Source organism: Hyla sarda, unplaced genomic scaffold (assembly GCF_029499605.1).
Source record: "Hyla sarda isolate aHylSar1 unplaced genomic scaffold, aHylSar1.hap1 scaffold_1285, whole genome shotgun sequence".
In the NCBI taxonomy this organism is placed as follows: Eukaryota; Metazoa; Chordata; class Amphibia; order Anura; family Hylidae; genus Hyla; species Hyla sarda.
The window spans coordinates 24,733-51,363 of NW_026607908.1; the positions used below are offsets into that span (position 1 = coordinate 24,733).

At 47.7% G+C, this 26,631-nt stretch overlaps 1 protein-coding gene across 1 annotated transcript in view; it reads left to right on the forward strand.

The window, feature by feature from the left end:
* The window catches only part of NEURL4 (neuralized E3 ubiquitin protein ligase 4), a 44,248-nt gene extending 17,893 nt beyond the window's left edge, over nucleotides 1-26,355 (forward strand). The window contains exons 4-14 of the mRNA XM_056551945.1: nucleotides 7,063-7,161; nucleotides 9,778-9,915; nucleotides 9,990-10,154; nucleotides 20,527-20,685; nucleotides 20,787-20,966; nucleotides 21,047-21,140; nucleotides 22,834-22,938; nucleotides 23,531-23,675; nucleotides 23,751-23,860; nucleotides 23,932-24,091; nucleotides 25,708-26,355. Coding sequence (XP_056407920.1) covers nucleotides 7,063-7,161; nucleotides 9,778-9,915; nucleotides 9,990-10,154; nucleotides 20,527-20,685; nucleotides 20,787-20,966; nucleotides 21,047-21,140; nucleotides 22,834-22,938; nucleotides 23,531-23,675; nucleotides 23,751-23,860; nucleotides 23,932-24,091; nucleotides 25,708-25,912 — 1,560 coding nt within the window. The 3' untranslated portion in view covers nucleotides 25,913-26,355. The remainder of the gene's footprint in view (nucleotides 1-7,062; nucleotides 7,162-9,777; nucleotides 9,916-9,989; nucleotides 10,155-20,526; nucleotides 20,686-20,786; nucleotides 20,967-21,046; nucleotides 21,141-22,833; nucleotides 22,939-23,530; nucleotides 23,676-23,750; nucleotides 23,861-23,931; nucleotides 24,092-25,707) is intronic.
* The last annotated feature ends 276 nt before the right edge of the window (nucleotides 26,356-26,631 follow it).

Below are 26,631 nucleotides of genomic sequence, written 5' to 3' on the forward strand. Positions count from 1 at the left end.
CTCCTCTCTCTGATCCTGTGTAGTGATCTAGTATACACCCCTCCTCTCGCTGATCCTGTGTAGTGATCTAGTATACACCCCTCCTCTCTCATCCTTTGTAGTGATCTAGTATACACCCCTCCCCTCTCTAATCCACTGTAGTGATCTAGTATACACCCCTCCTCTCGCTGATCCTGTGTAGTGATCTAGTGTACACCCCTCCTCTCGCTGATCCTGTGTAGTGATCTAGTATACACCCTCCTCTCGCTGATCCTGTGTAGTGATCTAGTATACACCCCTCCTCTCGCTGATCCTGTGTAGTGATCTAGTATACACCCCTCCTCTCTCTGATCCTGTGTAGTGATCTAGTATACACCCCTCCTCTCTCTGATCCTGTGTAGTGATCTAGTATACACCCCTCTTCTCTCTGATCTGCTGTAGTGATCTAGTATACACCCCTCCTCTCTCTGATCCTGTGTAGTGATCTAGTATACACCCCTCCTCTCTCTGATCCTGTGTAATAATCTAGTATACACCCCTCCTCTGTCTGATCTGCTTTAGTGATCTAGTATACACCCCTCCTCTCTCTGATCCTGTGTAATAATCTAGTATACACCCCTCCTCTCTCTGTTCCTGTGTAGTGATCTAGTATACACCCCTCCTCTCGCTTATCCTGTGTAGTGATCTAGTATACACCCCTCCTCTCGCTGATTCTGTGTAGTGATCTAGTATACATACCTCCTCTCGCTTATCCTGTGTAGTGATCTAGTATACACCCCTCCTCTCGCTGATTCTGTGTAGTGATCTAGTATACACACCTCCTCTCTCTCATCTGCTGTAGTGATCTAGTATACACCCCTCCTCTCTCTGTTCCTGTGTAGTGATCTAGTATACACCCCTCCACTCTCTGATCCGCTATAGTGATCTAGTATACACCCCTCCTCTCTCTGATCCTGTGTAGTGATCTAGTATACACCCCTCCTCTCTCTGATCCTGTGTAGTGATCTAGTATACACCCCTCCTCTCTCTGATCCTGTGTAGGGATCTAGTATACGTCCCCTCATTTCTGATCCTGTGTAGTGATCTAGTATATACCCCTCCTCTCTCTGATCCTGTGTAGTAATCTAGTATACACCCCTCCTCTCTCTGATCCTGTGTAGTGATCTGGTATACACCCCTCCTCTCGCTGATCCTGTGTAGTGATCTAGTATACCCCCCTCCTCTCTCTGTTCCTGTGTAGTGATCTAGTATACACCCCTCCTCTTGCTGATCCTGTGTAGTGATCTTGTATACACCCCTCCTCTCGCTGATCCGCTGTAGTGATCTAGTATACTTCCCTCCTCTCTCTGATCCTGAGTAGTGATCTAGTATACACCCCTCCTCTCTCTGATCCACTGTAGTGATCTAGTATACACCCCTCCTCTCGCTAATCCTGTGTAGTGATCTAGTATACACCCCTCCTCTCTCTGATCCACTGTAGTGATCTAGTATACACCCCTCCTCTCTGATCCGCTGTAGTGATCTAGTATACACCCCTCCTCTCGTTGATCCTGTGTAGTGATCTAGTATACACCCCTCCTCTCTCTGATCCTGTGTAGTGATATAGTATACACCCCTCCTCTCTCTGATCCTGTGTAGTGATCTAGTATACACCCCTCCTCTCGTTGATCCTGTGTAGTGATCTAGTATACACCCCTCCTCTCTCTGATCCTGTGTAGTGATTTAGTATACACCCCTCCTCTCTCTGACCCGCTGTAGTTATCTAGTATACACCCCTCCTCGCTGATCCGCTGTAGTTATCTAGTAAACACCCCTCCTCTCTCTGATCCTGAGTAGTGATCTAGTATACACCCCTCCTCTCTCTGACCCGCTGTAGTTATCTAGTATACACCCCTCCTCTCTCTAATCCTGTGTAGTGATCTAGTATACACCCCTCCTCTCTCTGATCCTGTGTAGTGATCTAGTATACACCCCTCCTCTCGCTGATCCTGTGTAGGGATCTAGTATACACCCCTCCTCTCTCTGATCCTGTGTAGTGATATAGTATACACCCCTCCTCTCTCTGATCCTGTGTAGTGATCTAGTATACACCCCTCCTCTCTCTGACCCGCTGTAGTTATCTAGTATACACCCCTCCTCTCTCTGATCCTGAGTAGTGATCTAGTATACACCCCTCCTCTCGCTGATCCTGTGTAGGGATCTAGTATACACACCTCCTCTCTCTCATCCGCTGTAGTGATCTAGTATACACCCCTACTCTCTCTGATCCTGTGTAGTGATCTAGTATACACCCCTCCTCTCTCTGATCCTGTGTAGTGATCTAGTATACACCCCTCCTCTCTCTGATCCTGTGTAGTGATCTAGTATACACCCCTCCTCTCTCTGATCCGCTGTAGTGATCTAGTATACACCCCTCCTCTCTGATCCTGTGTAGTGATCTAGTATATACCCCTCCTCTCTCTGATCCTGTGTAGGAATCTAGTATACACCCCTCCTCTCTCTGATCCTCTGTAGTGATCTAGTATACACCCCTCCTCTCTCTGATCTGCTGTAGTGATCTAGTATACACCCCTCCTCTCTCTGATCCTGTGTAGTGATCTAGTATACACCCCTCCTCTCTCTGATCCTGTGTAATAATCTAGTATACACCCCTCCTCTGTCTGATCTGCTTTAGTGATCTAGTATACACCCCTCCTCTCTCTGATCCTGTGTAATAATCTAGTATACACCCCTCCTCTCTCTGTTCCTGTGTAGTGATCTAGTATACACCCCTCCTCTCGCTTATCCTGTGTAGTGATCTAGTATACACCCCTCCTCTCGCTGATTCTGTGTAGTGATCTAGTATACATACCTCCTCTCGCTTATCCTGTGTAGTGATCTAGTATACACCCCTCCTCTCGCTGATTCTGTGTAGTGATCTAGTATACACACCTCCTCTCTCTCATCTGCTGTAGTGATCTAGTATACACCCCTCCTCTCTCTGTTCCTGTGTAGTGATCTAGTATACACCCCTCCACTCTCTGATCCGCTATAGTGATCTAGTATACACCCCTCCTCTCTCTGATCCTGTGTAGTGATCTAGTATACACCCCTCCTCTCTCTGATCCTGTGTAGTGATCTAGTATACACCCCTCCTCTCTCTGATCCTGTGTAGGGATCTAGTATACGTCCCCTCATTTCTGATCCTGTGTAGTGATCTAGTATATACCCCTCCTCTCTCTGATCCTGTGTAGTAATCTAGTATACACCCCTCCTCTCTCTGATCCTGTGTAGTGATCTGGTATACACCCCTCCTCTCGCTGATCCTGTGTAGTGATCTAGTATACCCCCCTCCTCTCTCTGTTCCTGTGTAGTGATCTAGTATACACCCCTCCTCTTGCTGATCCTGTGTAGTGATCTTGTATACACCCCTCCTCTCGCTGATCCGCTGTAGTGATCTAGTATACTTCCCTCCTCTCTCTGATCCTGAGTAGTGATCTAGTATACACCCCTCCTCTCGCTAATCCTGTGTAGTGATCTAGTATACACCCATCCTCTCTCTGATCCACTGTAGTGATCTAGTATACACCCCTCCTCTCTGATCCGCTGTAGTGATCTAGTATACACCCCTCCTCTCGTTGATCCTGTGTAGTGATCTAGTATACACCCCTCCTCTCTCTGATCCTGTGTAGTGATATAGTATACACCCCTCCTCTCTCTGATCCTGTGTAGTGATCTAGTATACACCCCTCCTCTCGTTGATCCTGTGTAGTGATCTAGTATACACCCCTCCTCTCTCTGATCCTGTGTAGTGATTTAGTATACACCCCTCCTCTCTCTGACCCGCTGTAGTTATCTAGTATACACCCCTCCTCGCTGATCCGCTGTAGTTATCTAGTATACACCCCTCCTCTCTCTGATCCTGAGTAGTGATCTAGTATACACCCCTCCTCTCTCTGACCCACTGTAGTTATCTAGTATACACCCCTCCTCTCTCTAATCCTGTGTAGTGATCTAGTATACACCCCTCCTCTCTCTGATCCTGTGTAGTGATCTAGTATACACCCCTCCTCTCGCTGATCCTGTGTAGGGATCTAGTATACACCCCTCCTCTCTCTGATCCTGTGTAGTGATATAGTATACACCCCTCCTCTCTCTGATCCTGTGTAGTGATCTAGTATACACCCCTCCTCTCTCTGACCCGCTGTAGTTATCTAGTATACACCCCTCCTCTCTCTGATCCTGAGTAGTGATCTAGTATACACCCCTCCTCTCGCTGATCCTGTGTAGGGATCTAGTATACACACCTCCTCTCTCTCATCCGCTGTAGTGATCTAGTATACACCCCTACTCTCTCTGATCCTGTGTAGTGATCTAGTATACACCCCTCCTCTCTCTGATCCTGTGTAGTGATCTAGTATACACCCCTCCTCTCTCTGATCCTGTGTAGTGATCTAGTATACACCCCTCCTCTCTCTGATCCTGTGTAGTGATCTAGTATACACCCCTCCTCTCTGATCCTGTGTAGTGATCTAGTATATACCCCTCCTCTCTCTGATCCTGTGTAGGAATCTAGTATACACCCCTCCTCTCTCTGATCCTCTGTAGTGATCTAGTATACACCCCTCCTCTCTCTGATCTGCTGTAGTGATCTAGTATACACCCCTCCTCTCTCTGATCCTGTGTAGTGATCCAGTATACACCCCTACTCTCTCTGATCCTGTGTACTGATCTAGTATAAACCCCTCCTCTCTGATCCTTTGTAGTGATCTAGTATACACCCCTCCTCTCTCTGATCCTGTGTAGGGATCTAGTATACACACCTCCTCTCTCTGATCCGCTGTAGTGATCTAGTATACACCATCCCCTCCTCCCTGATCCTGAGTAGTGATCTAGTATACACCCCTCCTCTCTCTGATCCGCTGTAGTGATCTAGTATACACCCCTCCTCTCTCTGATCCTGTGTAGTGATCTAGTATATACCCCTCCTCTCTCTGATCCTGTGTAGGGATCTAGTATACACCCCTCCTCTCTCTGATCCTGTGTAGTGATCTAGTATACACCCCTTCTCTCTCTGATCCTGTGTAGTGATCTAGTATATACCCCTCCTCTCTCTGATCCTGTGTAGGGATCTAGTATACACCCCTCCTCTCTCTGATCCTGTGTAGGGATCTAGTATACACCCCTCCTCTCTCTGATCCTGAGTAGTGATCTAGTATACACCCCTCCTCTCGCTGATCCTGTGTAGGGATCTAGTATACACACCTCCTCTCTCTCATCCGCTGTAGTGATCTAGTATATACCCCTCCTCTCTCTGATCCTGTGTAGGGATCTAGTATACACCCCTCCTCTCTCTGATCCTGTGTAGTGATCTAGTATACACCCCTTCTCTCTCTGATCCTGTGTAGTGATCTAGTATATACCCCTCCTCTCTCTGATCCTGTGTAGGGATCTAGTATACACCCCTCCTCTCTCTGATCCTGTGTAGGGATCTAGTATACACCCCTCCTCTCTCTGATCCTGTGTAGTGATCTAGTACACACCCCTCCTCTCTGATCCAGTGTAGTGATCTAGTATTCACCCCTCCTCTCTCTGATCTGCTGTAGTGATCTAGTATACACCCCTCCTCTCTCTGATCCGCTGTAGTGATCTAGTATACACCCCTCCTCTCTCTGATCCTGTGTAGTGATCTAGTATACACCCCTACTCTCTCTGATCCTGTGTAGTGATCTAGTATACACCCCTCCTCTCTCTGATCCTGTGTAGTGATCTAGTATACACCCCTCCTCTCTCTGATCCTGTGTAGTGATCTAGTATACACCCCTCCTCTCTCTGATCCGCTGTAGTGATCTAGTATACACCCCTCCTCTCTGATCCTGTGTAGTGATCTAGTATATACCCCTCCTCTGTCTGATCCTGTGTAGGGATCTAGTATACACCCCTCCTCTCTCTGATCCTCTGTTGTGATCTAGTATACACCCCTCCTCTCTCTGATCTGCTGTAGTGATCTAGTATACACCCCTCCTCTCTCTGATCCTGTGTAGGAATCTAGTATACACCCCTCCTCTCTCTGACCCGCTGTAGTTATCTAGTATACACCCCTCCTCTCTCTGATCCGCTGTAGTGATCTAGTATACACCCCTCCTCTCTCTGATCCTGTGTAGTTATCTAGTATACACCCCTCCTCTCTAATCCGCTGTAGTGATCTAGTATACACACCTCCTCTCTCTGATCCGCTGTAGTGATCTAGTATACACCATCCCCTCCTCCCTGATCCTGAGTAGTGATCTAGTATACACCCCTCCTCTCTCTGATCCGCTGTAGTGATCTAGTATACACCCCTCCTCTCTCTGATCCTGTGTAGTGATCTAGTATAGACCCCTACTCTCTCTGATCCTGTGTAGTGATCTAATATACCCCCTTCCTCTCTAATCCTGTGTAGTGATCTAGTATACACCCCTCCTCTCACTGATCCTGTGTAGTGATCTAGTATATACCCCTACTCTCTCTGATCCTGTGTAGTGATCTAGTATACACCCCTCCTCTCTAATCCGCTGTAGTGATCTAGTATAGACCCCTACTCTCTCTGATTCTGTGTAGTGATCTAATATACCCCCTTCCTCTCTAATCCTGTGTATTGATCTAGTATACACCCCTCCTCTCACTGATCCGCTGTAGTGATCTAGTATACACCCCTCCTCTCTAATCTGCTGTAGTGATCTAGTATACACCCCTCCTCTCTCTGATCCGCTGTAGTGATCTAGTATACACCCCTCCTCTCTAATCCGCTGTAGTGATCTAGTATACACCCCTCCTCTCACTGATCCGCTGTAGTGATCTAGTATATACCCCTCCTCTCTAATCCGCTGTAGTGATCTAGTATACACCCTTCCTCTCTCTGATCCGCTGTAGTGATCTAGTATACACCCCTCCTCTCTCTGATCCGCTGTAGAGATCTAGTATACACCCCTCCTCTCTCTGATCCGCTGTAGTGATCTAGTATACACGCCTCCTCTTTCTGATCCTGTGTAGTGATCTAGTATACACCCCTCCCATCACTGATCCTGTGTAGTGACATCTCTATGCTCTGTATATATCTTGTAGACTGGCTGCAGACTCGGGGTCCGGCGCGATAGTGATGAAACCCTCCACATAATAATCAACGGAGAAGACATGGGGTCGGCGGCCAGCGGGATCCCTAAAGTAAGAGGATGGAGGCTCAATCTGGTGATCAGTCATAGATCTCTATACATTCTGGTGAACAGTCATAGATCTCTATACAATCTGGTGATCAGTCATAGATCTCTGTATAATCTGGTGATCAGTCATAAATCTCTATACAATCTGGTGAACAGTCATAGATCTCTGTATACTCTGGTGATCAGTCATAGATCTCTATATAATCTGGTGATCAGTCATAGATCTCTATATAATCTGGTGATAAGTCATAGATCTGTATACAATCTGGTGATCAGTCATAGATCTCTATACAATCTGGTGATCAGTCATAGATCTCTGTACAATCTGGTGAATAGTCATAGATCTCTATACAATCTGGTGATCAGTCATAGATTTTTATATAATCTGGTGATCAGTCATAGATCTCTTTACAATCTGGTGATCAGTCAGAGATCTCTGTATAATCTGGTGATCAGTCATATATCTCTATACAATCTGGTGATCAGTCATAGATCTCTGTATAATCTGGTGATCAGTCATAGATCTCTATACAATCTGGTGATCAGTCATAGATCTCTGTATAATCTGGTGATCAGTCATAGATCTCTATACAATCTGGTGATCAGTCATAGATCTTTGTATAATGTGGTGATCAGTCATAGATCTCTATGCAATCTGGTGATCAGTCATAGATCTCTATACAATCTGGTGATCAGTCATAGATCTCTATACAATCTGGTGATCAGTCATAGATCTCTATACAATCTGGTGATCAGTCATAGATCTCTGTATAATCTGGTGATCAGTCATAGATCTCTATACAATCTGGTGATCAGTCATAGATCTCTATACAATCTGGTGATCAGTCAGATTTTTATACAGTCTGCTGATCAGTCATAGATTTTTATACAATCTGGTGATCAGTCATAGATCTCTGTATAATCTGGTGATCAGTCATAGATCTCTATACAATCTGGTGATCAGTCATAGATCTCTATACAATCTGGTGATCAGTCATAGATCTCTATACAATCTGGTGATCAGTCATAGATCTCTGTATAATCTGGTGATCAGTCATAGATCTCTATACAATCTGGTGATCAGTCATAGATCTTTGTATAATGTGGTGATCAGTCATAGATCTCTATGCAATCTGGTGATCAGTCATAGATCTCTATACAATCTGGTGATCAGTCATAGATCTCTGTATAATCTGGTGATCAGTCATAGATCTCTATACAATCTGGTGATCAGTCATAGATCTTTGTATAATGTGGTGATCAGTCATAGATCTCTATGCAATCTGGTGATCAGTCATAGAACTCTATACAATCTGGTGATCAGTCATATATCTCTGTACAATCTGGTGATCAGTCATAGATCTCTATACAATCTGGTGATCAGTCATAGATCTCTGTATAATCTGGTGATCAGTCATAGATCTCTATACAATCTGGTGATCTGTCATAGATTTTTATACAGTCTGCTGATCAGTCATAGATCTCTATACAATCTGGTGATCAGTCATAGATCTCTATACAATCTGGTGATCAGTCATAGATCTCTATACAATCTGGTGATCAGTCATAGATCTCTGTATAATCTGGTGATCAGTCATATATCTCTATATAATCTGGTGATCAGTCATAGATCTCTATACAATCTGGTGAACAGTCATAGAACTCTATGCAATCTGGTGAACAGTCATAGATCTCTATATAATCTGGTGAACAGTCATAGATCTCTATACAATCTTGTGATCAGTCATAAATTTTTATATAATCTGGTGATCAGTCATAGATCTCTATACAATCTGGTGATCACTCATAGATCTTTATACAGTTTGCTGATCAGTCATAGATCTCTATACAATCTGGTGATCAGTCATAGATCTCTATATAATCTGGTGATCAGTCATAGATCTCTATATAATCTGGTGATCAGTCATAGATCTCTATATAATCTGGTGAACAGTCATAGATCTCTATACAATCTGATGAACAGTCATAGATCTCTATACAATCTGGTGAACAGTCATAGATCTCTATACAATCTGGTGAACAGTCATAGATCTCTATACAATCTGGTGATCAGTCATAGATCTCTATACAATCTGGTGATCAGTCATAGATCTCTATACAATCTGGTGATCAGTCATAGATCTCTATACAATCCGGTGATCAGTCATAGATCTCTACAATCTGGTGATCAGTCATAGATCTCTATACAATCTGATGATCAGTCATAGATCTCTATACAATCTGGTGATCAGTCATAGATCTCTATACAATCTGGTGATCAGTCATAGATCTCTATACAATCTGGTGATCAGTCATAGATCTCTATACAATCTGGTGATCAGTCATTGATCTCTATACAATCTGGTGATCAGTCATTGATCTCTATACAATCTGGTGATCAGTCATAGATCTCTATATAATCTGGTGAACAGTCATAGATGTTTATACAATCTGGTGATCAGTCATAGATCTCTATATAATCTGGTGATCAGTCATAGATCTCTATACAATCTGGTGATCAGTCATAGATCTCTATACAATCTGTTGATCAGTCATAGATCTCTCTACAATCTGGTGATCAGATCTCTATATACTATAATGTTATTATCTCCCCCCTCAGGGTGTGTACGCCATCTTTGATCTCCACGGCTCAGTCACAGCTCTCTCTGTTGTCAGCTCCTCGGTTCTAGAAGAATCTGACGCCACAAAACCTCCGTCTGTAAATTCAGAGAGTGAAGAGGAAGATGTAGAGCACAATGTGAGCCCCCGACCCTCTGCTGTCATGGCCGCCCCCCACAGGGCAGTGATAATCCTGTTGTTCTCTCCTTTCAGGCTGACACTTTGCCGACCATTCAGCTTCACCACTTAAACTTTATGGGGAATCATGGGAAGAACATCCAGCTGTCACATGACAACAGAACAGCGACACGCGTGTGCAGCTACAACCAGGGCATCGTGGTCCTGACCCAACCATTGCCTCGCCTCTTCTTATTCCAGGTACTGGGGGGGCACATATTTATGGTCTATATGATCCTGATCTCCTGGTGATGGAGTAGACTCTGGACATGGACCATAAAGTGTAGTCATGTCTGTTCTGTATCTCATAGTCCTGGTGATGGAGTAGACTCTGGACATGGACCATAAAGTGTAGTCATGTCTGTTCTGTATCTCATAGTCCTGGTGATGGAGTAGACTCTGGGCATGGACCATCATGTGTAGTCATGTCTGTTCTGTAGCTCATCATTCTGGTGATGGAGTAGACTCTGGACATGGACCATCACGTGTAGTCATGTCTGTTCTGTAGCTCATCATTCTGGTGATGGAGTAGACTCTGGACATGGACCATCATGTGTAGTCATGTCTGTTCTGTATCTCATAGTCCTAATGATGGAGTAGACTCTGGACATGGACCATCACGTGTAGTCATGTCTGTTCTGTACCTCGTAGTCCTGGTGATGGAGTAGACTCCTGACTTAGACCATCACGTGTAGTCATGTCTGTTCTGTATCTCATAGTCCTGGTCATGGAGTAGACTCTGGACATGGACCATCACGTGTAGTCATGTCTGTTCGGTACCTCATAGTCCTGGTGATGGAGTAGACTCTGGACTTAGACCATCATGTGTAGTCATGTCTGTTCGGTACCTCATAGTCCTGGTGATGGAGTAGACTCTGGACATGGACCATCACGTGTAGTCATGTCTGTTCTGTATCTCATAGTCCTGGTGATGGAGTAGACTCTGGACTTAGACCATCACGTGTAGTCATGTCTGTTCTGTACCTAATAGTTCTCCTGGTGATTGGGCAGACTCTGCACATGAACCCTCACGTGCACTCATGTCTGTTCATTACCTCAGTAGACTCTGGACATGGACCATCACCTGTAGTCATGTCTGTTCTGTACCTCATAGTCCGGGTGATGGAGTAGACTCTGGACAGGGACCATCATGTGTAGTCATGTCTGTTCTGTACCTCATAGTCCTGGTGATGGAGTAGACTCTGGACATGGACCATCACGTGTAGTCATGTCTGTTCTGTACCTCATAGTCCTATAGTCCTGGTGATGGAACAGACTCTGGACATGGACCATCACGTGTAGTCATGTCTGTTCTGTACCTCATAGTCCTATAGTCCTGGTGATGGAGTAGACTCTGGACATGGACCATCATGTGTAGTCATGTCTGTTCTGTACCTCATAGTCCTGGTGATGGAGTAGACTCTGGACATGGACCATCACGTGTAGTCATGTCTGTTCTGTACCTCATAGTCCTGGTGATGGAGTTGACTCTGGACATGGACCATCATGTGTAGTCATGTCTGTTCTGTACCTCATAGTCCTGGTGATGGAGTAGACTCTGGACATGGACCATCACGTGTAGTCATGTCTGTTCTGTACCTCATAGTCCTGGTGATGGAGTAGACTCTGGACATGGACCATCACGTGTAGTCATGTCTGATCTGTACCTCATAGTCCTGGTGATGGAGTAGACTCTGGACATGGACCATCACATGTAGTCATGTCTGTTCTGTACCTCATAGTCCTGGTGGTGGAGTAGACTCTGGACATGGACCATCATGTGTAGTCATGTCTGTTCTGTACCTCATAGTTCTCCTGGAGATGGAGCAGACTCTGGACATGGACCATCGCGTGTAGTCATGTCTGTTCTGTACCTCATAGTTCTCCTGGTGATGGAGTAGACTCTGGACATAGACCATCACGTGTAGTCATGTCTGTTCTGTACCTCATAGTCCTGGTGATGTAGTAGACTCTGGACATGGACCATCATGTGTAGTCATGTCTGTTCTGTACCTCATAGTCCTGGAGATGGAGCAGACTCTGGACATGGACCATCGCGTGTAGTCATGTCTGTTCTGTACCTCATAGTTCTCCTGGTGATGGAGTAGACTCTGGACATGGACCATTACGTGTAGTCATCTCTGTTCTGTACCTCATAGTTCTCGTGATGGAGTAGTCTCTGGACATGGACCATCACGTGTAGTCATGTCTGTTCTGTACCTCATAGTTCTGGTGGTGGAGTAGACTCTGGACATGGACCATCGCGTGTAGTCATGTCTGTTCTGTACCTCATAGTCCTGGAGATGGAGCAGACTCTGGACATGTACCATCACGTGTAGTCATGTCTGTTCTGTACCTCATAGTTCTCCTGGTGATGGAGTAGACTCTGGACATGGACCATCACGTGTAGTCATGTCTGTTCTGTACCTCATAGTTCTCCTGGTGATGGAGTAGACTCTGGACATGAACCATCACGTGTAGTCATGTCTGTTCTGTACCTCATAGTCCTGGTGATGGAGTAGACTCTGGACATGGACCATCATGTGTGGTCATATCTGTTCTGTACCTCATAGTTCTGGTGATGGAGTAGACTCTGGACTTAGACCATCATGTGTAGTCATGTCTGTTCTGTACCTCATAGTCCTATAGTCCTGGTGATGGAGTAGACTCTGGACATGGACCATCACGTGTAGTCATGTCTGTTCTTTACCTCATCATTTTGGTGGTGGAGTAGACTCTGGACATGGACCATCGCGTGTAGTCATGTCTGTTCTGTACCTCATAGTTCTCCTGGTGATGGAGTAGACTCTGGACATTGACCATCACGTGTAGTCATGTCTGTTCTGTACCTCATAGTTCTCGTGATGGAGTAGTCTCTGGACATGGACCATCACGTGTAGTCATGTCTGTTCTGTACCTCATAGTTCTGGTGGTGGAGTAGACTCTGTACATGGACCATCACGTGTAGTCATGTCTGTTCTGTACCTCATAGTTCTCCTGGTGATGGAGTAGACTCTGGACATGGACCATCACGTGTAGTCATGTCTGTTCTGTACCTCATAGTTCTTGTTGTGGAGTAGACTCTGGACATGGACCATCACATGTAGTCATGTCTGTTCTGTACCTCATAGTTCTGGTGATGGAGTAGACTCTGGACATGGACCATCACGTGTAGTCATGTCTGTTCTGTACCTCATAGTCCTGGTGATGGAGTAGACTCTGGACATGGACCATCACGTGTAGTCATGTCTGTTCTGTACCTCAAAGTTCTGGTGATGGAGTAGACTCTGGACATGGACCATCACGTGTAGTCATGTCTGTTCTGTACCTCATAGTCCTATAGTCCTGGTGATGGAGCAGACTCTGGACATGGACCATCACATGTAGTCATGTCTGTTCTGTACCTCATAGTCCTGTTGATGGAGTAGACTCTGGACATGGACCATCACGTGTAGTCATGTCTGTTCTGTACCTCATAGTCCTGGTGATGGAGTAGACTCTGGACATGGACCATCACGTATAGTCATGTCTTTTCTGTACCTCATCATTCTGGTGGTGGAGTAGACTCTGGACATGGACCATCACGTGTAGTCATGTCTGTTCTGTACCTCATAGTTCTCCTGGTGATGGAGTAGACTCTGGACATAGACCATCACGTGTAGTCATGTCTGTTCTGTACCTCATAGTCCTGGTGATGGAGTAGACTCTGGACATGGACCATCATGTGTAGTCATGTCTGTTCTGTATCTCATAGTCCTGGAGATGGAGCAGACTCTGGACATGGACCATCGCGTGTAGTCATGTCTGTTCTGTACCTCATAGTTCTCCTGGTGATGGAGTAGACTCTGGACATGGACCATTACGTGTAGTCATGTCTGTTCTGTATCTCATAGTCCTGGTGATGGAGTAGTCTCTGGACATGGACCATCACGTGTAGTCATGTCTGTTCTGTACCTCATAGTTCTGGTGGTGGAGTAGACTCTGGACATGGACCATCACGTGTAGTCATGTCTGTTCTGTACCTCATAGTCCTGGAGATGGAGCAGACTCTGGACATGGACCATCACGTGTAGTCATGTCTGTTCTGTACCTCATAGTTCTCCTGGTGATGGAGTAGACTCTGGACATGGACCATTACGTGTAGTCATGTCTGTTCTGTACCTCATAGTTCTCGTGATGGAGTAGTCTCTGGACATGGACCATCACGTGTAGTCATGTCTGTTCTGTACCTCAAAGTTCTGGTGATGGAGTAGACTCTGGACATGGACCATCACATGTAGTCATGTCTGTTCTGTACCTCATAGTTCTGGTGATGGAGTAGACTCTGGACATGGACCATCACGTGTAGTCATGTCTGTTCTGTACCTCAAAGTTCTCCTGGTGATGGAGTAGACTCTGGACATGGACCATCACGTGTAGTCATGTCTGTTCTGTACCTCATAGTCCTGGAGATGGAGCAGACTCTGGACATGGACCATCACGTGTAGTCATGTCTGTTCTGTACCTCATAGTCCTGGTGATGGAGTAGACTCTGTACATGGACCATCACGTGTAGTCATGTCTGTTCTGTACCTCATAGTCCTGGAGATGGAGCAGACTCTGGACATGGACCATCACGTGTAGTCATGTCTGTTCTGTACCTCATAGTTCTCCTGGTGATGAAGTAGACTCTGGACATTGACCATCACGTGTAGTCATGTCTGCTCTGTACCTCATAGTTCTCCTGGTGATGGAGTAGACTCTGGACATGGACCATCACGTGTAGTCATGTCTGTTCTGTACCTCATAGTCCTGGAGATGGAGCAGACTCTGGACATGGACCATCACGTGTAGTCATGTCTGTTCTGTACCTCATAGTTCTCCTGGTGATGGAGTAGACTCTGGACATGGACCATTACGTGTAGTCATGTCTGTTCTGTACCTCATAGTTCTCGTGATGGAGTAGTCTCTGGACATGGACCATCACGTGTAGTCATGTCTGTTCTGTACCTCAAAGTTCTGGTGATGGAGTAGACTCTGGACATGGACCATCACATGTAGTCATGTCTGTTCTGTACCTCATAGTTCTGGTGATGGAGTAGACTCTGGACATGGACCATCACGTGTAGTCATGTCTGTTCTGTACCTCATAGTTCTCCTGGTGATGGAGTAGACTCTGGACATGGACCATCACGTGTAGTCATGTCTGTTCTGTACCTCAAAGTTCTGGTGATGGAGTAGACTCTGGATTTAGACCATCATGTGTAGTCATGTCTGTTCTGTACGTCATAGTCCTATAGTCCTGGTGATGGAGCAGACTCTGGACATGGACCATCACATGTAGTCATGTCTGTTCTGTACCTCATAGTCCTGGTGATGGAGTAGACTCTGGATTTAGACCATCATGTGTAGTCATGTCTGTTCTGTACCTCATAGTCCTGGTGATGGAGTAGACTCTGTACATGGACCATCACGTGTAGTCATGTCTTTTCTGTACCTCATAGTTCTCGTGATGGAGTAGACTCTGGACATGGACCATCACGTGTAGTCATGTCTGTTCTGTACCTCATAGTTCTCCTGGTGATGGAGTAGACTCTGGACATGGACCATCACGTGTAGTCATGTCTGTTCTGTACCTTATAGTTCTCCTGGTGATGGAGTAGACTCTGGACATGGACCATCACGTATAGTCATGTCTTTTCTGTACCTCATCATTCTGGTGGTGGAGTAGACTCTGGACATGGACCATCACGTGTAGTCATGTCTGTTCTGTACCTCATAGTTCTCCTGGTGATGGAGTAGACTCTGAACATGGACCATCACGTGTAGTCAATTCTGTTCTGTACCTCATAGTTCTCCTGGTGATGGAGTAGACTCTGGACATAGACCATCACGTGTAGTCATGTCTGTTCTGTACCTCATAGTCCTGGTGATGGGGTAGACTCTGGACATGGACCATCATGTGTAGTCATGTCTGTTCTGTACCTCATAGTCCTGGAGATGGAGCAGACTCTGGACATGGACCATCGCGTGTAGTCATGTCTGTTCTGTACCTCATAGTTCTCCTGGTGATGGAGTAGACTCTGGACATGGACCATTACGTGTAGTCATGTCTGTTCTGTACCTCATAGTTCTCGTGATGGAGTAGTCTCTGGACATGGACCATCACGTGTAGTCATGTCTGTTCTGTACCTCATAGTCCTGGTGATGGAGTAGACTCTGGACATGGACCATCACGTGTAGTCATGTCTGTTCTGTACCTCATAGTTCTCGTGATGGAGTAGACTCTGCACATGGACCATCACGTGTAGTCATGTCTGTTCTGTACCTCATAGTCCAGGTGATGGAGTAGACTCTGGACATGGACCATCACGTGTAGTCATGTCTGTTCTGTACCTCATAGTTCTCCTGGTGATGGAGTAGACTCTGTACATGGACCATCACGTGTAGTCATGTCTGTTCTGTACCTCATAGTTCTCCTGGTGATGGAGTAGACTCTGTACATGGACCATCACGTGTAGTCATGTCTGTTCTGTACCTCATAGTCCTGGAGATGGAGCAGACTCTGGACATGGACCATCACGTGTAGTCATGTCTGTTCTGTACCTCATAGTTCTCCTGGTGATGGAGTAGACTGTGGACATGGACCATCACGTGTAGTCATGTCTGTTCTGTACCTCATAGTCCTGGAGATGGAGCAGACTCTGGACATGGACCATCACGTGTAGTCATGTCTGTTCTGTACCTCACAGTCCTGGTGATGGAGTAGACTCTGTACATGGACCATCACGTGTAGTCATGTCTGTTCTGTACCTCATAGTCCTGGTGATGGAGTAGACTCTGGACATGGACATGGACCATCATGTGTAGTCATGTCTGTTCTGTACCTCATAGTCCTGGAGATGGAGCAGACTCTGGACATGGACCATCACATGTAGTCATGTCTGTTCTGTTCCTCATAGTCCTGGTGATGGAGTAGACTCTGTACATGGACCATCACGTGTAGTCATGTCTGTTCTGTACCTCATAGTTCTCCTGGTGATGGAGTAGACTCTGGACATGGACCATCACGTGTAGTCATGTCTGTTCTGTACCTCATAGTCCTGGTGATGGAGTAGACTCTGTACATGGACCATCACGTGTAGTCATGTCTGTTCTGTACCTCATAGTTCTCGTGATGGAATAGTCTCTGGACATGGACCATCACGTGTAGTCATGTCTGTTCTGTACCTCATAGTTCTCCTGGTGATGGAGTAGACTTTGGACATGGACCATCACGTGTAGTCATGTCTGTTCTGTACCTCATAGTCCTGGTGGTGGAGTAGACTCTGGACATGGACCATCACGTGTAGTCATGTCTGTTCTGTACCTCATAGTCCTGGTGATGGAGTAGACTCTGGACATGGACCATCACGTGTAGTCATGTCTTTTCTGTACCTCATAGTTCTCCTGGTGATGGAGTAGACTCTGGACATGGACCATCACGTGTAGTCATGTCTGTTCTGTACCTCATAGTTCTCCTGGTGATGGAGTAGACTCTGGACAAGGACCATCACGTGTAGTCATGTCTGTTCTGTACCTCATAGTTCTCCTGTTATGGAGTAGACTCTGGACATGGACCATCACGTGTAGTCATGTCTGTTCTGTACCTCATAGTCCTGGTGATGGAGTAGACTCTGGACATGGACCATCACGTGTAGTCATGTCTGTTCTGTACCTCATAGTTCTCGTGATGGAGTAGACTCTGGACATGGACCATCACGTGTAGTCATGTCTGTTCTGTACCTCATAGTCCAGGTGATGGAGTAGACTCTGGACATGGACCATCACGTGTAGTCATGTCTGTTCTGTACCTCATAGTTCTCCTGGTGATGGAGTAGACTCTGTACATGGACCATCACGTGTAGTCATGTCTGTTCTGTACCTCATAGTTCTCGTGATGGAGTAGACTCTGGACATGGACCATCACGTGTAGTCATGTCTGTTCTGTACCTCATAGTCCAGGTGATGGAGTAGACTCTGGACATGGACCATCATGTGTAGTCATGTCTGTTCTGTACCTCATAGTTCTCGTGATGGAGTAGACTCTGTACATGGACCATCACGTGTAGTCATGTCTGTTCTGTACCTCATAGTTCTCCTGGTGATGGAGTAGACTCTGTACATGGACCATCACGTGTAGTCATGTCTGTTCTGTACCTCATAGTCCTGGAGATGGAGCAGACTCTGGACATGGACCATCACGTGTAGTCATGTCTGTTCTGTACCTCATAGTTCTCGTGATGGAGTAGACTCTGGACATGGACCATCACGTGTAGTCATGTCTGTTCTTTACCTCATAGTCCTGGAGATGGAGCAGACTCTGGACATGGACCATCACGTGTAGTCATGTTTGTTCTGTACCTCATAGTCCTGGTGATGGAGTAGACTCTGTACATGGACCATCACGTGTAGTCATGTCTGTTCTGTACCTCATAGTCCTGGTGATGGAGTAGACTATGGACATGGACCATCATGTGTAGTCATGTCTGTTCTGTACCTCATAGTCCTGGAGATGGAGCAGACTCTGGACATGGACCATCACGTGTAGTCATGTCTGTTCTGTACCTCATAGTTCTGGTGGTGGAGTAGACTCTGGACATGGACCATTACGTGTAGTCATGTCTGTTCTGTACCTCATAGTCCTGGTGATGGAGTAGACTCTGTACATGGACCATCACGTGTAGTCATGTCTGTTCTGTACCTCATAGTCCTGGTGATGGAGTAGACTCTGGACATGGACCATCATGTGTAGTCATGTCTGTTCTGTACCTCATAGTCCTGGAGATGGAGAAGACTCTGGACATGGACCATCACGTGTAGTCATGTCTGTTCTGTACCTCATAGTTCTCCTGGTGATGGAGTAGACTCTGGACATGGACCATCACGTGTAGTCATGTCTGTTCTGTACCTCATAGTCCTGGTGATGGAGTAGACTCTGTACATGGACCATCACGTGTAGTCATGTCTTTTCTGTACCTCATAGTTCTCGTGATGGAATAGTCTCTGGACATGGACCATCACGTGTAGTCATGTCTGTTCTGTACCTCATAGTTCTCCTGGTGATGGAGTAGACTCTGGACATGGACCATTACGTGTAGTCATGTCTGTTCTGTACCTCATAGTTCTGGTGGTGGAGTAGACTCTGTACATGGACCATCACGTGTAGTCATGTCTGTTCTGTACCTCATAGTTCTCCTGGTGATGGAGTAGACTCTGGACATGGACCATCACGTGTAGTCATGTCTGTTCTGTTCTGTACCTCATAGTCCTGGTGATGGAGTAGACTCTGGACATGGACCATCACGTGTAGTCATGTCTGTTCTGTACCTCATAGTCCTGGTGATGGAGTAGACTCTGGACATGGACCATCACGTGTAGTCATGTCTGTTCTGTACCTCATAGTCCTGGTGATGGAGTAGACTCTGGACATGGACCATCACGTGTAGTCATGTCTGTTCTGTACCTCATAGTTCTGGTGATGGAGTAGACTCTGGACATGGACCATCACGTGTAGTCATGTCTGTTCTGTACCTCATAGTCCTGGTGATGGAGTAGACTCTGTACATGGACCATCACGTGTAGTCATGTCTGTTCTGTACCTCATAGTCCTGGTGATGGAGTAGACTCTGGACATGGACCATCACGTGTAGTCATGTCTGTTCTGTACCTCATAGTCCTGGTGATGGAGTAAACTCTGGACATGGACCATCACGTGTAGTCATGTCTGTTCTGTACCTCATAGTTCTCGTGATGGAATAGACTCTGGACATGGACCATCACGTGTAGTCATGTCTGTTCTGTACCTCATAGTTCTCCTGGTGATGGAGTAGACTCTGGACATGGACCATTACGTGTAGTCATGTCTGTTCTGTACCTCATAGTCCTGGTGATGGAGTAGACTCTGTACATGGACCATCACGTGTAGTCATGTCTGTTCTGTACCTCATAGTTCTCGTGATGGAGTAGACTCTGCACATGGACCATCACGTGTAGTCATGTCTGTTCTGTACCTCATAGTCCTGGTGATGGAGTAGACTCTGGACATGGACCATTACGTGTAGTCATGTCTGTTCTGTACCTCATAGTTCTGGTGGTGGAGTAGACTCTGTACATGGACCATCACGTGTAGTCATGTCTGTTCTGTACCTCATAGTTCTCCTGGTGATGGAGTAGACTCTGTACATGGACCATCACGTGTAGTCATGTCTGTTCTGTACCTCATAGTTCTCCTGGTGATGGAGTAGACTCTGGACATGGACCATTACGTGTAGTCATGTCTGTTCTGTACCTCATAGTTCTGGTGGTGGAGTAGACTCTGTACATGGACCATCACGTGTAGTCATGTCTGTTCTGTACCTCATAGTTCTCCTGGTGATGGAGTAGACTCTGGACATGAACCATCACGTGTAGTCATGTCTGTTCTGTACCTTATAGTCCTGGTGATGGAGTAGACTCTGGACATGGACCATCACGTGTAGTCATGTCTTTCCATTGTAAGACCCTGGTCCTCACCCTCCTCCTTCTCTAATCCCGCCATTATTGCCATCCCCAGGTCCGGATAGATCAGCTCTCCTTACGATGGACATCCTCTCTTTCCATTGGAGTCATTGGTGTTTCACCCGAGAGACTTAACTTCCCGGCCACGGCGGCCGCCATTAAGAAGAGTGCGTGGATCTTCCAGCGCAGCGCTGTTCTGTACAATGGAGCCAAGGTAGCACAGCCTGATGTGTATCCTGTGTATAGTCAATGTATGTGATGTCACGTGACCCACATATATATATATATATATATCACTACTGTCTGCTCTTCTAGGTCCGTGAAGGTTATGGACCCAATCTTGACTTGTGTCCTGAAGGGACGTTTGTCGGCCTCCTGTTGGATTCCTCCGGGGGGCTCCACTTATACATCAATGGCCTGGATCAGGGGGTGGGGGCCCAGGACCTCCCAGACCCATGTTACGTGGTGGTGGACCTGTATGGGCAGTGTGAGCGGGTCAGTGTCTGTCCGGTACTGGTGGCCTCAGGGTATTGTCATTCCCACCTCTAATGATGGTTATCCTCTTCCTTCTCCAGGTCTCCATAGTGACAGGAGAAGTGCAGGGGGCCGAGTCTAGTGCTCACGAGGGGCATATCCCTGGAGAGAGAGAGAAGGCCGACATGGTGGATGGTGAGGGCCGGGCCAGGGGGGGTGGGAGGTCTGGATGGGGGAGAGAGAAGGCCGACATGGTGGATGGTTAGGGGGGGGGGGGGAGAGAGAGAGAGAAGGCCGACATGATGGATGGTGAATGGCTGGGCGGGGGGGTTCTATATCGGTCACTGGGTGAAAGAATTAAGGTCATGGAGAAGAACCAGTGTGTATCACCACAACCAGTGTATCTAATCCGGACCCGGCCTTTAGATAACAATTGTTAGGGACTCAAGTATCACTAAGCACTCCATATGTTCTCTCCTCTCCCTACGAAGCACTCTATATGTTCTCTCCTCTCCCTATGAAGCACTCTATATGTTCTCTCCTCTCCCTATGAAGCACTCTATATGTTCTCTCCTCTCTATGGAGCACTCTAGATGTTCTCTCCTCCCTATGAAGCAATCTATATGTTCTCTCCTCTCCCTCTGAAGCACTCTAGATGTTCTCTCCTCCCTCCTATGAAGCACTCTATATGTTCTCTCCTCCCTATGAAGCACCCTAGATGTTCTCTCCTCTCCCTATGAGGCACTCTATATGTTCTCTCCTCTCTAAGAAGCACTCTAGATGTTCTCTCCTCTCAATGAAGCACTAGTTTCCCTCTTCTCCCTATGAAACACTCTATATGTTCTCTCCTCTCTCTATGAAGCACTCTAGATGTTCCCTCCTCTCCCTATGAAGCACTCTATATGTTCTCTCCTCTCTATGAAGCACTCTATATGTTCCCTCCTCTCCCTATGAAACACTATATCTTCTCTCCTCTATGAAGCACTCTATATGTTCCCTCCTCTCCCTATGAAGAACTTTATATGTTCCCTCCTCTCCCTATGAAGCACTCTATATGTTCTCTCCTCCCTATGAAGCACTCTGTATGTTCTCTCCTCTCTATGAAGCACTCTAGATGTTCTCTCCTCCCTATGAAGCACTCTAGATGTTCTCTCCTCCCTATGAAGCACTCTATATGTTCTCTCCTCTCCCTATGAAGCACTCTAGATGTTCCCTCCTCTCCCTATGAATCTCTCTATATGTTCTCTCCTCTCTCTATGAATCACTCTATATGTTCTCTCCTCTCCCTATGAAGCACTCTGTATGTTCTCTCCTCTCTCTATGAATCACTCTATATGTTCTCTCCTCTCCCTATGAAGCACTCTGTATGTTCTCTCCTCTCTATGAAGCACTCTGTATGTTCTCTCCTCCCTATGAAGCACTCTGTATGTTCTCTCCTCCCTATGAAGCACTCTAGATGTTCTCTCCTCTCTCTATGATGCACTCTAGATGTTCTCTCCTCCCTATGAAGCAACCTAGATGTTCTCTCCTCCCTATGAAGCACTCTATATGTTCTCTCCTCCCTATGAAGCACTCCATATGTTCTCTCCTCCCTATGAAGCACTCTATATGTTCTCTCCTCCCTATGAAGCACTCTAGATGGTCTCTCCTCTCTATGAAGCACTCTATATTCTCTCTATGACGCACTCTATAGATAGCATTTTTTTGTCTCTTTTCCTTCAGTTTATTTTAGGCTTTGGGGGAGATGTAGCCTTATTCCAGTCACCTTGGCTTGTTCTCTGGGGTGGGTCACATGTTCTGTATTAGTCAGCTTACTCCTGACCCTTGGCTTGTTCTGTGGTGGGGTCACACATGTTCTTTATTTCTCAATGGTCTCCTCTGTCTCTAGGTGTTAAGGAGAGTCTATGCTGGCTGCCCCCTGACCCCATGGCTCTTCTCAGCTGTGAGTATCTGGCCCTCTGCCTCCGCTTCAAGGAGCTGCTGCTTCTGCCTGGTAAGATCTTCTTCCTGCTCCCACATCTCCTCCTTCCAGTCTTCTTTTTACCCGCTACTTTTCCTTTCTCCGCAGCCTCTTCCTCCTCGTTCCTCTCCTTTTCCTCTTTTTCTTCCTTCCCATCTCATCGGCCTCTTCTTCCTCTACTCTCTCTCTCGCCTCGGTCTCCTCATTTCCATCTCCTCAGCCTATTCCTCCTCGTCTTCCCTGTCTCCTCGTAATCCTTGTCCCCCCCCCTGTCCTTCTCCTCCTCTAGTCTTACTCCTTTTCTCCTCTGCCTCTTCCTCCCCGTCGCCTCTTCCTCCCCGTAGCCTCTTCCTCCCCGTAGCCTCTTCCTCCCCGTAGCCTCTTCCTCCCCGTCGCCTCTTCCTCCCCGTCGCCTCTTCCTCCCCGTCGCCTCTTCCTCCCCGTCGCCTCTTCCTCCCCGTCGCCTCTTCCTCCCCATCGCCTCTCATTCATTGATCCACTCTTGTCCTCCTCTTCCTTCACTCCCCCCCCCCCCCCCAGCCTCCACTTCCCAGCCTCCTCTTCCTCCCAGCCTCCTTGTCTTCCTCCCCTCTGCCTCTCATTGATCCGCTCTCGTCCTCTGTAGACGGTTACTTCATGGAGGACTCTAAGTTGTGCGTCTGTCACTGTGAGTCGTGTCGCAAGCTGCGAGGAGATGAGTTGTACAGTAAGAGAGGAGACCCTCCTCGGGAATACGCCGAGCCCACCGGCTGGTGCAGCTTCCCTCTCAGGTACTGGTTGACTTCACATAGTGATCTTGGTAAATGTTGGCAATTCCTTATCCTCACCGCTGCGCCACTTTTCAGGCTTAGTCCGCGGTTATCATGCACCCAATACAAGAAGTGGCACATTGCGTACCAGGGCAGCAGTGCGGGGAGCGTGCGGAGGACGCTGGATCGGGGGGAGCTGCTCCCAGGTGAGTGATCTGAGCGGTGCAGTCTATGTCTTCATTACTCCATGTTCTCACCCTGTCCTCCTCCTCCACAGGTTCCTTGTGTATCCTCACGTCTGTGCCGACCAAATCTGACTCCCAGAATGGCTTCCCAGCGCCGGAGCCCAACGTCCTGCAGAGCTGTGAGGTGCAGAGCGTGGTCCTGTCCCCTACTCTACGATACGCCGGCCTGCCCGACTTCTGCCCCAAAGTCCAGTGAGTGTGAGATCCTCTGAGAACCGGGCCTGGAGGCCTCATGAATATCCCAGTGTGGGGCCGGGCCTGTAGGCCTCATGAATGTCCCAGTGTGGGCCAGACCTGGAGGCCTCTTGAATGACCCAGTGTGGGCCGGACCTGGAGGCCTCATGAATGACCCAGTGTGGGCCGGACCTGGAGGCCTCATGAATGACCCAGTGTGGGCCGAACCTGGAGGCCTCATGAATGACCCAGTGTGGGCCGGACCTGGAGGCCTCATGAATGACCCAGTGTGGGCCGGGCCTGGAGGCCTCATGAATGACCCAATGTGGGCCGGACCTGGAGGCCTCATGAATGACCCAGTGTGGGCCGGGCCTGGAGGCCTCTTGAATGACCCAGTGTGGGCCGGGCCTGGAGGCCTCATGAATGACCCAGTGTGGGCCGGACCTGGAGGCCTCATGAATGACCCAGTGTGGGCCGGGCCTGGAGGCCTCATGAATGACCCAGTGTGGGCCGGACCTGGAGGCCTCATGAATGACCCAGTGTGGGCCGGGCCTGGAGGCCTCTTGAATGACCCAGTGTGGGCCGGGCCTGGAGGCCTCATGAATGACCCAGTGTGGGCCGGACCTGGAGGCCTCATGAATGACCCAGTGTGGGCCGGACCTGGAGGCCTCATGAATGACCCAGTGTGGGCCGGACCTGGAGGCCTCATGAATGACCCAGTGTGGGCCGAACCTGGAGGCCTCATGAATGACCCAGTGTGGGCCGGACCTGGAGGCCTCATGAATGACCCAGTGTGGGCCGGGCCTGGAGGCCTCATGAATGACCCAATGTGGGCCGGACCTGGAGGCCTCATGAATGACCCAGTGTGGGCCGGGCCTGGAGGCCTCTTGAATGACCCAGTGTGGGCCGGGCCTGGAGGCCTCATGAATGACCCAGTGTGGGCCGGACCTGGAGGCCTCATGAATGACCCAGTGTGGGCCGGGCCTGGAGGCCTCATGAATGACCCAGTGTGGGCCGGACCTGGAGGCCTCATGAATGACCCAGTGTGGGCCGGGCCTGGAGGCCTCTTGAATGACCCAGTGTGGGCCGGACCTGGAGGCCTCATGAATGACCCAGTGTGGGCCGGACCTGGAGGCCTCATGAATGACCCAGTGTGGGCCAGGCCTGGAGGCCTCATGAATGACCCAGCGTGGGCTTGGCCTGGAGGCCTTATGATTGATCCAGTACAGGCCGGGCCTGGGCAGTGGGGGTGGAGATGGAAGATAGATATATCCTTGTAGTTTGTCTCCCATGAGGCATCCTTTCTTGTTTAACCCTTCACAGACTAAAGACAGTAAGAGGGGTGGAGTCTGAGTCTATTGTGCAAAAACAATATAAATGGGCGGAGTTTGACACATTTTGCCGAACAATATAAAGCAGCAGAATCTAAGGCCATTGTGGGAAACCATATAAAGGGGCGGAGTCTAAGGCTATTGTGGGAAACCATATAAAGGGGCGAAGCCTGAGGCCATTGTAGGAAACAATATAATGGGGTGGAGTCTGACACATTGTGGAACACAATATAAAGGGGCGGAGTTAGAACATTTTGGCAGTAGCCTCCATGTCCATATTCTAAGCCTTTTTTTCCGTTTCAGGTTCAGGGACCCCCGATCTCATCGCACATTTGGAGTCCAGGTTGCCCTTCAGGTCTGCGTACGGCCGGGATCATACAAGATGGGTCCAGCATCGGCGGGGACCTCCGACCTCTCAGATCCCAGGATCCCCAGCTCTGAGGTGGAGTGGCTGACCAAGGAGAAGGGGGCCACCGTCCTGAGGGGTCTCCTGGTCCGTGTGGAATGAACATTTGTCAGGTTCTGCTGACGGCGGGAAAAATCTGTGCCACAAAGGGGGAACCCTGACGTCTCCCCCTCACCCTGACTAGTGCCCTCCTCCATTTTGTCTTGCTCCTCCCCCCAGCTGTTTACATCCCCTCCCCTTTAATTTATTGAGACAAATGAAGCGTTCTAGCTGGGGGGCCTGACACATGGGCTGGGCCAAGCGTCTCCCGTGTTTTCCTGGCCTCGCCCCTCACCTTTTTATTTAAGCTGCTGTTTTTTGTTTTTTCATGATTTGTACATTAAGTTTATTTTTTTTTAATACATAAATTTCTTGTACAGAACCTTGGTGTAATGATGGATTGTACACCGCACTAAAGGGGGACTCCGGCCTCAGAACATAATAAGGATCACTCACCTGTTCCTCCCGGTTCTCAAAGTACCAAAAATCTATTTGTTTATGGTCTTAGCACTTCTTCCCTTCAGCTCTTTATCACAGCCACCCCGCCTGCTCCCCTCATTCAGCACTCCTGCAAGCCCAGAGCTGCTGCAGAACATTACTCTATATAGCAGAATAGTCTGCAGCACAAGAGTATAACCTCACTTTTTACTAAATGTCTTATCTATAAGGATATACATGTGTATATAGGGGCTGGATAGAGGTGGTGACATCACTCAGGGGGCGGGGCTAGAGCTCAGAGACAAGATCCAGACCGCCTCCTGAGGCTGATGCATCCTCTGTTT